The 14,814-nt window shown below is 39.5% G+C and overlaps 1 protein-coding gene across 4 annotated transcripts in view; it reads left to right on the top strand.

The window, feature by feature from the left end:
* Positions 1-2: 2 nt before the first annotated feature.
* The window catches only part of LOC103135941 (electrogenic sodium bicarbonate cotransporter 1), a 35,011-nt gene continuing 20,199 nt past the window's right edge, over positions 3-14,814 (top strand). For 2 of the 4 annotated variants that reach the window (XM_016669807.1, XM_016669809.1), the window contains exons 1-3: positions 3-328; positions 8,217-8,290; positions 10,506-10,682. In XM_016669807.1, coding sequence (XP_016525293.1) covers positions 309-328; positions 8,217-8,290; positions 10,506-10,682 — 271 coding nt within the window. In that variant the 5' untranslated portion in view covers positions 3-308. Of the gene's footprint in view, positions 329-8,213; positions 8,291-10,505; positions 10,683-14,814 lie in introns of all 4 variants that reach the window. The other 2 variants (XM_007548970.2, XM_016669808.1) reach the window with 1 other exon arrangement.

The following is a 14,814-nucleotide window of genomic DNA, read 5'->3' as shown; positions in this document are numbered from 1 at the left end:
CACGCAGCTCACGGAGACTCTCCACGCGCCTCCGACGCTCCGCTTTTCTTTAAGATGTTGGCCCGGCACGAGTCCAGCTAGATGAGGAGGCTTGTGCGTCCTCATGTGCTGAGTTTGGTTTGCCGAGTCAAAGAGATCATCCCCGCCAGATAGCACGCAACTCATCGCCTCCTTTGTTACTTTTTTTTTAGAGAGAGAAGGTGAAAGCTTCCAAAAGACGCAACTGGAGCAACATAAAAGAAGAGAGAGAGAGAGAGACATTTGCCGAGTACAAGGCTTGATCATCTTTGAGGAAGAAATTTGTCGCCATGAGTTCCGAAAAGAGCAAGTAAGTTAACTTTACTCCTGTGTTTTTCGGATAAAGTACAACTTCGACTATAAAGTTTATTCGTCCCCATTTCATCTGTAAATTGGAGTTTGGATTTAGGACAGTTGTGGAGTAGAGATCTGCTTTATACTCTGTATTACAGGTGAATTTCGGTTCTGAGTAGTATTTCTGTGACTAGGTTAAAAAAACAAACAAAAACAAACTAGTGGATCATTAAAAACCGATCGTGATCGGAAAAATACCAGTCACTGAAAAAGGCTCCGTTTGATAAGCCACTGTTCCTGCACCGCTGTGCCTATGAACGGACGGTAATCTATTTTCCAAGAACCTGTCACTATCAATTAGGAAGAGAAAGACCGAGCAGGCCCAGCGCTGGATGGATCATCTGCTGTCCATCTTTATGAATAAAGCTGTGCGTGTGCCTCACAGCGCAGGCGCGGTGATATTAGATATGAAAACCACAAACCCGCGGTGTATTTGTTTTGTTTTCTTTTCCTTTTAAGCCACTCATTTTCAATAGAGGTCCATTCTAAACAAAACCAAGAAAACAGTGTTATCCTTAAGCAGAATTGGAAAGCTAAAGAATGGAAATGGCTAACTGTGAAGGCAGGAGACGCCAGAAATAAAACATTAAAACCTGATAACCGTCCCGCGGTCCTTCGACTATATCCTTTAAATGTATTGTACATCTCTCACCTGGGTAAGACTTGTTTTGTTGGAGCTTGTTTCAAGTTTCACATGCCGTTCCCTCAAGTTCAGAAATAACATAAAGACTACTGAATGTGTCTGTAGGAAGTGGATGCATAAAAGTGCAATTGTGGGTAAAAGGTTTACATTCTGTGATGAATCTCGGTGCTCTTTGATAAAGAATAGTGTCAATTGGCTTTATGTCAATGTAAGACAAGAAGTTGGCTGGATGATAATGTAGTGTGTGTTTTTTAAAAATATGTTAAATGAAAGCACAATAAGCAGCAACTAAAAAGCCCTAAGTGAGTTCCAAATGACAGCCAGGTTGTCATCAATTGAAATGCCAAGATATTTAGAAAAATAGCTTATCATATTTGTACCTTCTGTGGAGAAAAAATGATGACAAAAACCAATAAAGCTGTTTGTGTGCCTATCAACACAGGCATACATATAGGCATATGTCTATATGTACTTTTTTTTTAAAGAACATATCCTTGGTTTTTCAGATTGAGTTGAACAAATCATAGCAGAATAATGTATTGTGGAATGAGTAGGCCAAGTATATTTGCATAACTGGGTCATCAGCATAGAAATAGAGTAATGCATCACTAACCCAACCCACACAATTACTATAAAGTTTCAAAAATGGTTTGACTTTTCTGACATTTATAAAGCTAAAGAAGAAAAGCACTGAGTGATACAAAACCCTGATAGATTAAAATCCAGACAAATGCACAATCTAAAAAGAAAATGTCTGAAAGCTACTGGCATAGGGTGTCATTTAAAAATTGTATTTTCCATGCTCTTCGTTTTTCAGAAAGAAGTCTGTACAATAGTCTTTTGAATCCAAAGCTTCATTTAAAAGTTTGGTGGAAGCATCCACCAGACTTATGGAGAGATGAGTCGTTCCTTTATTGGTGATTCACAGTTGTTGTTTTGGTTTTTTTTTCAAGCACTTTATGGAGGATAAAGAGTTTCGATGGGGTTTAGGTAGGTAATTCAGAGGGATCACCATTTAACCAAGGGAGTATCAGGAATTGTAACGACTCAAAGGGAAGGATTAAAAAAAAAAACGCTCTTATTACAGAATAGTAATGAAGTATAGATTTCCCTTGAAAAAGCACATTGAAGTAAAAACTGCTAAATCTGCTTATGTTTGGATTTATAACTTCACAAGAGGCACAACAGTCAAGTTGGTGAGAGTAAAGTATGACAGATGAGAAAAATGTGCAGGTTTCCAAAATATATGGTGAAGAAACATTTAAGTTCCAAGCAATTCAGCCTTGTTGGACTAACTATTTAATGATGATTCACAAAAATAAAACAGCTAAACAACAGCTAAACAGAAAAGCGGATCATCATCTTCTGTACGTTAGAAACTATGTCCAGAGTGAGTTGGGTTGGTTTTGTTGAAAAGTCAGACTTGCTGCTGTAAAATTTGTGCAAGTCATTGTTGCGCAATTCCTGGCACAACTCTGTAGCAAATCAGACTTTATTATTACCGTCGAGCAGAAATCCCCTCCGTCTGTTTTGAACTTATTTCTCAAGCACCTGAATTGCATCAGCTGTGCCATCTAATGTTAGCTATTGCATTTCCTTGTAATATTTGCAGGGTTGGGTTGAGTCCTCTTCAAAGTAAATACAGAGCGAAGAGTGACGTATCTGTGTGGGGGCGTATACACACTGGCCCTGATTTCTCTCTCTCCTTTGTCTCCATTGGGTGACACGTGGTTTATAGCAAGGAAATGTTTTTGTCTTCCTTTTTCTGTCATTTGCTTTCTTGTATGCCAAGGAAACAAAGAAGCTTCTTATTGTTAGGCGGAAACTTAACAGTTATGTTCCTCGAAATTGCACATCCTCTTAATTCCTTAACCAGTCAGACCTTCTTTGTTGGAAATTGCAAAACCCAAGACATACCTGTCCAACAGGTCGTGCATTAAATCACTTTTTTGTCAGGAATTGTGTTAGAACTTAAGTCTCTGCTATTTTGTTGCATCCGTTTTTCCTGACAGTTAGCCTGTTCAGGGAGTGCAGAGATCTGGCAGATCCTTTTAGTTTTCCAACTTGCAGCTAGAAATATCTTTAAGTTGGGTTTTAATCCGTCTTGCCATTTCAGAAGTAAATTCAATGCGGTCAGTGGTACTTCCTGGTTCATTGGTGTCTGCTTCAGTGTCCACTGTGGGGTTTGGTTTTAGCTATTTGGACTTATTAGCTCCCCTCTTATCTCTGTGACTCTACTAAAGGATTCACCAGGGTTATTTGTACCACAGTTTGTTAACTATGGTTGTAATTATTCAAGTAACTCTTTCTATTTTTACTTTTTTTTTATTGTGACAAGTGTCAGATGGGATTTCCCTTTGCTATTTTATAGGTAGCTACATTTTTCCCCAACCTTTTGAAAGTTCATTTGTGCGTAATATATGCTCTAAACACGCTAAGCATTATCTACAGAGATTGTTTTTTTGAAGTGTGTGAAAATGTACCACTTGGCATAAAAGAAAATCGGCTAGTTATTCTTTGCTAACGCTAACGTTAACGCTGTTGAGGCATAACAAACTCACCTGGCATCATATGACTGCAGGTGCTGTTGAATAGATGTCAATTTGAGATTGCTTGGAGAAGCTGACTAAGGAATTTTCCAGCAAATTGAAATGTTTTATTTAACTTTACATATATATATATATAAAAAAAACTGTTAACACCGATTAATAATGGGCTCTTTGAAATGAGTTCCTCCAGACAATTTAGCCCCTTTAGCAAAGTGTAGACGTTACCAGCGCAGGGCTCCTAATTCGCCATTGTACATCTTGTTGCACTTGCTGCCCTCATGGTAAATCTAGCTGACTGCTGGGACTGGGTACGTCACTCTGTAAAGAGATGTAGATGATCCCTGATCCTGATCCTGCCTCCTCATGCTCTGGCGGGTTTATCCAGCCTCACGAGGGCAACACGAAGCAAAGCAGAAAGCTGACCACTGCGCATAAAGTAGCCACGACAGGAAGTGAAAGCGGAGATCCAGATATGCTCCCATAACAATGATGTGACGAAGGAGATACGGCGGGATCTTATCTTCCATGTGTTCCCATGCCTTGGCCTCATGTTGACTTTGCTGAGCAATGCTAAAAGAGCATAATTCAGGTTTCTTTGTGTCGCTCAAGCCTGCTTCACACACCGGCCGCGCACTCGCTTCCTCTGCTGCATCCTGGGTGTCCCTGCACCACCTCTGGTAGTTTTCCCTTTATTAAGCCCTCCCTGTCCCAGGCCACCGTGTGAAGTGATTAATGCTGCTCCACGGCCAGCAGGAAACCTGAAACATGAACTTAGTTTGCTCTCCCTGTGCATTCAGTGGTTTTCAGAGGGCCTTTTTCGTTGCACTACGTGACCTGTCTCCATGCACCTAGCTGCATTTCTATACCTGCTGCAAAGGTGGAGAAAAGGAAAAAAAAAACTGCTGAGCCGTGTTCTTGGAACGCCCCCTTAACCTCATTTCCCACACGTGTGGTGTGATTGTGCTGCAGTGAATGAAAGCAGCTGCACCCTGTGAGTTTCAGAAGTGTCTGAACAGACGTAAACATACTTGTTGCCACTCCTCGTTCAGATGAGTAAGAAGTCTTACAATTAGTTGTAATGTTGTATTGATAGCATAACCCTCACACTGAAACTGTGGAAAAATACAACCATTTGAGTTCAGTTTATTATTCATTCTGGGGGAAAAACCATCTAGTGCTATATGCTTATTAGTAATTCATGACTTCCTCATTCCTTTTGGTATAAATATGAAGTCAATTTCCTTTAGCCCCCAGTTACTTAGTTGGAAGATGTGTCACTTATATCTCGGTACCAGGGAGTAACAGATGTCTTAATAACAAACTTTAGGCATCAGCAGATTGGAAACTTTTTTGTCCAAAAGTTTAGCTAACTCCACTGAGGCTTCAAGTGAAACTGTGTGGTTTGGTAAGATCGACCTAAAATTGAGCTGTTTGGTAATAAACCCTCAAGGTGGTTTTGGTGGGAAAACTCCCCTATAGTGGGACTTGTGTCATGCTGTGGGCCTGCTTCTCTTCAAATGGTGATAAGGTCTTTGTTAAAGAACTTAATGAAGGACTGAAGCGCTGTGGGTCTGCTTCTCTTCAAATGGTGATAAGGTCTTTGTTAAAGAACTTAATGAAGAACTAAAGCACCTTGTTCTAAGCTTTACGTCATACAGAGAGTCTAAATCTTTGGGTATTGAGAGACGATTGCTTGTTGGAGGCTTGGCGTTTAACTTTTAAACGATTGGATCTGAGTTTAACCAATGGCTAGGCAGTGATGTATGTAATGAATCAGCTCGATGAAGCTTACTGGAAAATGTGTGTGCTGTAAACAACCCTATGGGCAAAAGGGCCACGACATCTTTGCGTTGTACCTCTGTCATCTCACATCCAGATATATGCAATAAAATGTCTTACGCATACTGCGGCTTTAATTGCTCAACATTTAGAAACGTGGCCAACACAGACCGAATGGCTTCGTTCACATCCTCCACTCAGACAAATCAAGCTCAATGGGAGAAATCCTAGATGGAGCACTGATAGGAGATGAGAATCATGCGGAATTGCATAGGAAGGATACGACCAAGATTTGAAGATTTTAATTCGAAATTACAAAAACACTTTTTTGGCATTAAAATAACATAGCACCAAGTGCACTGAACCATAAAGGAAGATTGTTGTGGTTAGAACAGCAGATATTAAGGTGTGAATGCAGTAGAGTGTCATTGGCATAACAATGAAAGTCACTGTTCATTACTTTTCAACGCAGACCGTTGATATGCAAAATGTTTAAGAGTGGGCCAAGAACTGATCTCTGAGGAACACATTTGGTTTAAAGAAAGAAATATGAGGAAGTACACAAAGCTTTCACACACACAATATGTTCTGAGAGTGAAAAGTCAAAGAAGGCGGCCTTACAAACTCTTGGCAACACAAGACTATAGAACAATCTTAGACCTAACCTGGCTCATCGCAGTGTGTATAAACATGGCCAAATCAACAAAAAAAATCTTCAGTGAATACAACAAACCACCGTAGCATAACACAAAAAGATGCCAAACATAAAAAGTGTGCTGATAATACTCGTTCAAACTGTGTCAGTGGGGCTGCCCAGGAACAAGATCTGCACAAAAAGAAAACAGAGTGACGTAATCAAGTCCTTGAAACGAGTGGTACTTTCAGTACAGTCTGTCCTGGAGGGGTGGAATATACAGCGCAGGCAGGAGAAACGGGCGGCTAGAAGATAACGCCGAGTCTTTCCACGTAACGTAGCGTCGTAGCACAACTGCTGTTTAATCAGCGACAAAAGGAGGGCAGAGATATTACTGAACGCACACTTCTCGTGACTTGTTTGATGTCTTGCTATCGGCGTAGTACCTCTGTCATCTCACGTCCAGATATCGTTATCCTCATGGGAAACTCAAACAAGTGTGTAAAGTAACTGAAGGAACACGCTGTATTCTTCCTGGCTTTGTTTACAGTGGCCAGCGCTGCCCCACTCTGATTAATTTGCAAGCTGACAAAAACCCCCTCCAGCCTCCCCTTCTGGCAAATTTCAGATGGGTTGATATCTTCTCAATCTAGATCAGTTTTAACGTGATTCTCTCATTTTGATTCTCTTCACACTTAAGACGGTTTTAATCGAACAAGCCAAGGTGCAGGTGATGAAAACTTTAGTCTGTGGCGCAAAGTACGAAATGCTTGTGGCAGACCGATTTTCTGTTTATAGAAAAGGTTGCTTGACTATTTTACGTCATGTGGCCTAAAGCAGCTTTTTATAGCCTGGATGTGTGTACTTTTACTGGACCAGGAGAGAGAGAGAGGGCGGGGGGAACCGAATTTTCTTCCAAGCTCACAGGAACATCTTTAAGCAGCAGCTTGATAAAAAGGAACGAAGTCTAGAGCAGAGAAGAAAAGTCACCTAAGATGCTGTCTGGACCTGCATCCTTGTTTTATGCCCAAGATGCGGCTTATAACTGTGATTGAGAAAAAAAAAAGAAAAAAAAAAAGACTCACAATGACTTTCAGTTCTTACTCGGAGTCTGGTACTGACGCGTGTGCTGGCACGTTCAAGTGTGTCAGCTGCACTTGTGATACATGGAAAAAAACAACAACTGTTTGTAAAATAAATTCATGCTTCAAGCTGCAGAGTAGGTTAATGAGGCTGTATCGGTTGGGTATGTTCAATAATATTGGAGGGAAAAAGTCAGACTCTAGTTTTGAATATATAATTAGTTGTGGAAGTTAATCCAATGTTACTAACTAACTAGCTGTGCAATCCCTTTACATCAGTGGTTGATAATTTCACCAGAAACTAGAAGAAGATCGCACTCCTCATCAATTATTTCATTTAAATCCCAGAAAAATTCAAATTAATTGATAAATGAGGTTTGATTAATTCTTGACTTATTTTCAGACCTTGTGGCTGCAGACACAAAGGTGTTAGGAGAAAGGTTTCCAGTTAAAATCTGATCTCGAGCGCATGTTGAAGCATGCAGCCCTACTACTAGAGTGCAGAGTGTAACTACACATCAGAGGAGGGAAACCATACGTAAATGTATTCCCACAACAAACCTTTCGGAGACACAGCGAACATGAGGAAGAACATGATCCGGCACAGAGGACCAGAGCTACGATGTAACAATTTAGATCAAAGCGGTTTCATCTGTCAGGATGGCCCAGTCAAAGTCCAGGCCTAAATCCAGTTGAGAATCCACCGCAGGGGAATTCAGAGATGCCATCCAGCTATTATGCCTATAAGCCACAGTGATTTCCAAGAAAGACATGGCTAAAACAGGACTTGCTAGAACAACATAGCTGGTACAGAGACACACCCCAATCAACCTGCTGGTGGTTCTGAAAAGTACTGAGTCATGCACACTTGGCTAAACTTTCTAGATTTTTATTTGTTAAATAAAAGGGGATTAATTATCTGCAACTGGTTTGGCAGATCAAATTCCAATTAAATGAGTATCGTTCATGACTGCAACATGACTTAAAAGTGGAGAAAGTTAGAAAAACTGCTCAACGAATGCTTTTTGAAATTTGATTTAGTTGAATAAACCTTTGGAAATAATGGCTGTGATGTTCAGTGAAGAAAACCATTTCTAAAAAAATGTCCAATCTTTGGCATTTAATCACCAATGTTTTCCTTTTTTTTCGTCCAGCAGAATGGAAGATGAAGCGGTGCTGGACAGAGGAGCATCTTTTGTCAAGCATATCTGTGATGAAGAGGAAGTGGAAGGTAGGCGGAGTGCTGCTTTCTGACCCATTGTCCCGCTGGTTCAGACCGTAAAGCCTCGCTTGTCACGGCCTCTTGTGTCCGCACCGAGAAAAACGTGTCATCTTCCCACAAGTATCGACCCAGAAACTTGCATCAATGACGGATCTAATCCTTCTAAGATGACATTTTGCACACGACGGCCGTTCCAATCCTCCCATTGTCCGTCTGCTGAAGCCACAGAAGAATCCAGAGTCACCCACATGTATTTGCTGAGACATCCAACATGTTTACCCAACCGCCACTTAAAGGCTCACACAAAGCGAGAGGCACGTCGACGTTCTTGGCGCTTTGTCCCTCTGTTTGTCTGCTTTTAGCCTCTCCGCAATGGGAGTCCAGGGTTGGGTTTTTTTTAATCTCATCTCAGGTGCGCGTCGGTTTCTGCCATAATGCAGAAGATGTAATTAAAATCTGCGAGACATGCTTCAGGAATGCAGAGATTGAATAGGACAAAAAACCCCAAAAAAACAATAGAAACATGATTGTTTCACTCTGACTTAGTCAGCTGATCCCAGTATTTGTAAGAGTTTAACTCTCTTCTTGCCTCTAATTACTTCCTGGACGGGATAAACGATCATTTCCTGTACGAGCCTCTAATGTAGGGAGTAGTTGCTCTTATGACTGATGGCAAACTTGAACTCCCTGCTGATATTATTGGCTTGTGGATTAAAGGGGTACTTCATAGTTTTTCAAATATGGTTCTGTTAGAAGATTACCAGCTAAAGTCTTCCTTTCGGTATATAACCTTCCTGGTGTTTTTATTTAGTGTATATCCAGGCTAGCTGGATATACACTATCCAGATAGCCTGGATAGTGTATATCCAGACCACTCAGGCAAGCTGACCAAATGTTAGTTTTTTTTATACATTTTTAAACTGTCACCATTATGCACTCAGGAAACGCAGATTGGAGACAGTGTGCCTGCGATTACCTTCCTGAGTGAAACGGATTCTAACAAATGAAATGCAAATGGTTTCCAGTGAGAATAACTTCCTCATAGAAAAAGGAGAGTATGTAAAATTTAATACTCAGATGAAATATCTGTAATGTTTTTTTTGTTTTACATCACTTTATTTTTATAAGCTACTTTGACTTGAAACACTTTACATTTTCTGATCGGAGTAAGTGTTTCACACAGGAAGATCACTGTCGGCGCGCCGCTTGTTTTCTCCATTTCGCATGTAAATAATCATTAGCTACTCTGTAAATAACCATCCAATTCACATATGTTGATCATTTAAAGAGTCATCAAATAGTTCCCACATTAAGAGCTGTGATGTTTTTAAATTGGAGTTATTTTAAGATGGTAAAAGTCAGCTTTGACCTTTGCTCTTCTGGACCAGCGGTTAGCTTTAGCCTCCAGGACCAACTCATTTGGATTTATGCTAAATGAAGTCACTGAGGGAGCAGTCAGCATTATTATTCCTTCACCTCAGACTATTTGCAAAAATAGAAATATTTATGACTCTAAAAGATGTTGAAACATCCATAAATATCATGTTGGTTTACTGACATGAAAATAATTAATTTGGAGACTTAAACTCATTAAAAATTTCACTTATGATTTGCTGCTAACCGGAGAAAAGAGGCGAGAACATTTAACCTGCCTTACATGGACTTCCTGTTACTTTTGAGATCGATTTGAAAAAATCAATCAAGTCATGACATGTGCTACAAGTTTACTGAAGATTCGTTAAAACAGCTGCAGAAGGATAAAAAAATGCATCTTTTGTTAATTACGCCTCTGCCAACTTGCATTAACAAAGTTAACATTATTAACGTAAGATTTACGGCATTCCTTCTTACCCCATTCGTAGTTATTTTTATTTAACAGTTAAAATATTTTCATTCTAATTTTGATCAGCGAAGGTGTTTGCATTGCCTTGTTTAATTTCATTGTCTATTTTACTTTCCTGTATTTGGACAATCAGATTTTCAGCCATTGTTATGTAAAGCCTTTTGAGATGCAGCAACACTTTCGACAGAACCACACTTTAAAAATTCTGAACTATACCTTTAAATCTATCCCTAAGACGAGGATATATCCTATACAAAACCAGATTACTTGGGTCTCCATTGTTTTGTTTTTTCCTTTTGTTATTAAAATAATGCCTCCTCATCTATGAATATATCAGATCTTGATCTGTGCTCCTGGTGTGTTTCCGTTGTGCCGTCACAGGCCACCACACTGTGTACATCGGTGTGCACGTTCCCAAGAGCTACCACCGCAGGAGACGCCACAGACGCAAGTCCAACCACAAGGAGAAGCGGGAACGTGTCGAGCAGATTGTGGGAGCGTACAAGTCTGACGCGGAGAACGTCGACGACTCCTGCACGAGCATCCTGAAGCCCCTCAGTGAGTACATCTCGAATTGACTCTCAGATCTGATAAAAAAAAAAAAAAAAAAACGTTCTACGTATGCCGACGCCTTCACTTCATAATCTACTCAGGAGGTTTTGGATACATTTCAACATTTCACCGCAAATCGTCGTCAAGTGTTTCTGCTGCTAGGGAAGCCGAACAAAGCCGATGGAGCATGGGAATAGGAGTGGGAAGACGGCACAGGCTAATCTTAAAATGACACCCGACTGGCCTAATGTGTGTAAAGTTAACACAAAGAGAGGTATTCTCTTACACCTGGGCGCTTAACCACTGCGCTGTGCTCTTTGGGGTTTTGTGGGAAAGGATTTAAAACCTAAGTACATGGAGGCAATTAAGTAGTTGGCCAGAAGCTGGAGAGGAAAGTCAGAGAATTACAGATGTCACCCAAAATGGATGAGGAGAAACTACAACACTACAGAAGTTAAGGACAATGTGAAACGTCCGTTATCGTTTCTCCTGCTGCTGAGAGAAAACACGCAGGATGTTTCGTCATGTTTCGATTCTTAGGAAAATCACTTTTTGGCCCAGTCTACTTCACATTGTTTAGTCATAAACACCGACATTAACAAGAGATGGCCTGCATACCTTATTTGTTTTTTTGGGGGGTTCCTTTGTGAATTCTGGATGAGTCAGAGTTTTATTCCCGGAGTAATTTTTGGAGGTTGACACTCTTTGAAAGTTTTACAACCGTTTCATGTTTTCTCCATTCATCAAAAATTTATTTTTAAAGCCCCTAGTGTCTTAGAAATAGCTTTGTAACCCCTTTTCCAGACTAATGGGTGTCCATTGATTTATTTATCATCTTTACTTAAATTTTTGTAGATGATGGGGTTTTGACGAGGCTATTTTAGCTTACTTCATGTTGTCAGTGAGGCGCTATTCCTTGACTAATCACAATTGTCAGTGACTAGAAAAATCAGACCAAAAGATGATTAGTGACTATTACTTTATGATTTATTAATTTGTTCAAATAGGTTTTTTTTTCTTAATAAAATGATTTTTTTTTAACAGCCTTGTGTGTTCACTCTCGTTATAATTTCTTGATCTTAAGATTAGTTTGATCTGAAACATTTAAGTGCAACAAAAATGACAAAAACAGGATATATCTGTAAGGAAGAAAGAAATATATATTTTTGTTTGTGATGTATAAAACCTGCTATGGAACAAAATAAAAATTTTAATGAACTTCACTGGTGGGAACGATCCAGCAACCTTCGAGTCAACATTATAATTTGGCATCAGTGTAGACTAAAAGATCCACTTACTGTAATTGTACAGGGGGGTTATCTTAACCCCAAGAGGTTTGCCCCAAAACATTCCAACTGCAAGCCGTATAATTATCACTCGCAGTGCTGGAATTTACCTAAAATATCTTGTACCAATCTGTTTGAGGTGATCGTTAAGGTATTAAAATGAAGAGCCAGAGAAAAAGGTAAATCTCCCAACTGAACAGGGCTTGTAGGGAAAAATGTCAGGATACTTGAAAGTATGTGGAGAAGTAAACTGGTGATTAGAATGATGGTTTAAGTTCAGATGGGTTTGGATGATCTCTGTGATGAAATAACGATCAAATTAAATGGTATCGGAAAAGCTGAAACTAAGGATAAAACAATGTAGAGAAAAATAAGAGTGCATCAGAAAAATGAAGAGACTTGGTTTACAAACAGACTGAAACTGAAGAATTAGCAGGAAAAAACCCGCCTCTTATTCTATGCTTTGCTTTGTAAAGAGATCTTGGCTCTTGGATATTGAGAAACATTTGCTTTCTGGAGACGTGGACTCTTGTTAGAGTTTTAAATGTTACCCAATCGGCAACATTTGTCCATGATGTATGCAAAACGCCGGTTCGATGCTATGACGCTTAACGCAAATGGCCTGGACCGTAAACAACCATCCTCCACTGCAGTGAGAGAAGTTAGGTGAACAAGGCAGCTGTTAATGATAATAAATGGACCGAACAGCCTCTCTCAATTTCTCCGCTGCCGTTGCTAAAACTACAGGCAGACTATAGCGCAGAAAATCAACTTTATCCTTCACAACTTCTCCTTCTGTGTGTTGATTGGCCTGATAAATTCTACTGGACAAATCCAACTTAGTGGGAGAAAACTGATGGAGTACAGAGTGTAGATGAGAATCGAGCAGAATTGCATATTCCAGGCTACTAGTTACCATGTGCCTAGGAATTTTCTATGTGCTTTAAAGAAAAAACAGTGACAGAATGAAGCTAGCCTTTATTCTTACATGAAGATAAAACAGATTAAAGTGTATAAACATTCAGGTAAGATTTTACCTCTCTTTTAAGCAGTTATCTTCATAAGACTGATGTGTGGTTCTTATTTGTTACCATGTCTAAACAGCTGAATATGTCCCTTTTGTAGGTAAGGGAGAATTGTAGCAGCCTGCAGCCAGCTGCTCTGCAGTAGACCTGGGAACATTACTCATACATCTGACACTTTCTCTGGCAAACTGTAGCAGCCTGAAATTTTAAATCCACGACAAACTTTGATATGAGTAACCAGCCCGTGTTTACTCATAACCTGTCCACAGAACCCATATGGAAAAAATCCACAAAAAAAAAAAAAATAAATAAATTTCCTAAATGTACAGTTAGCATTCATTCCAGTAAGAATTGATGGTGATTTTCCAAATGGTGCAAATGGATGAGCTAAATTCCTGCCCATGTTCTCAATAAAGAGGTTTCAGGGGCTCCAATGTCGGACGGTAGAAACAACTTCTCATTTGTTAACACCTGTACCAGCTGATGTAAAATAAGGCAATTTGCCCACTATGTCTTTTAAGAGTAACTTCTACATAGCAAGCTATCTGAAAACTAAAAAAAAAGGTCCAGAATTTACACTCAGAAATGTTTTTCCTGCGTTGTGTGGGATTACGAAGTGAAGCATCAGGACAGAAGGTCTGCAGGAATGTACAGCTGTTCTGCCTTCTCACAGTTGTTTTTTATCAATGTCAGCTGTTGCGGCCACATGATTGTTTCAGATCAAGGGAGTCTATTGAATATTGTGTGTAATGTTTGGACTGCAAATAAGGATGCATCTGAAATTCGTTGGGCTTCTTTGGCCAGAAGAACAAATATTTACTCTGTGCTCTTTTTTCCTTTTTGCAAAAATACAGAGAAGAATATGTTACTTTAAAACTGGTGGGAGGAGAGGGAAGACATCGGAAAGTTTCCCCCCCACGTTTTCCATTTCGTGCATTTGCGACATGAAGCCGTCGTCTCTCAGCCTCGACGCTGCAGACGTGCTCTTGGGTAATCCTCTCTTCTCTGACGCTGTAATCCATTGTTGCTCCTCACGGTCTGGTGTCATGCAGCCTGTGTGCTTAGTCATCCAAAGATACCTTGATATGATAAGTGGCTTGGTCTCATTAATCTCCTTATCTTCATGTCTCAAGCCCAATTTAATTACTCTGAAAATCATTTGAATTTTAACACATGAGCCGCAGAATGCGCCCCTGACTGCCATGAGCGCCCTTAAAAACCCCTTAATTTTAACATTTTAGTTAAAGTGCATGGAAATATAACAAAAACACATTTAATTTTTTTCCATTTTTTTGCTCGTTTAATGAAAAGTTATCATTTTTGGCCGATTTTGGACTTCTAGACAAAGAGTGTGAACACCACTGCTTTAGAGATCCACCTGGAGTTTTTTTTTGTTTTTTTTTCCCCCAAAACCTTTAATCTTATGCTGATCGAACCAAAACATACGGCTTCAGTTAAAGTCTCTGTACTGTTCAGCAAACTCTGCACATTTGTGATAGTTGAACCGTTTAATAAATTAGAACATTATTAAAAAGTTCATTTATTTCAGTAACTAAATGTGATCAGGTAACTTGTTTTGTTGTTTTAGCCTTTTTTTTCTGTCAATAAGAATGATTTTCCACTTATGGCCACTTAGTCATTTTAGATTTGAATATTACATCATCTTAATGAGAAAGTATGTTTAATACCTGCTTAAAGGTTGTTATTTATAGTAAAATCCCATTTGTTTTGATATGCAAGCATAATCAGAATATATTTTCTGAATTACTGATGTAGATATGGGCAAATTGTTGTAGTCATTTAATTAAAAAAAAACCCAGCATGACA

The sequence above is a fragment of the Poecilia formosa genome, unplaced genomic scaffold, assembly GCF_000485575.1.
Source record: "Poecilia formosa unplaced genomic scaffold, Poecilia_formosa-5.1.2 Scaffold28, whole genome shotgun sequence".
NCBI lineage: Eukaryota > Metazoa > Chordata > Actinopteri > Cyprinodontiformes > Poeciliidae > Poecilia > Poecilia formosa.
This window is presented reverse-complemented; position numbering and strand designations above follow the sequence as displayed.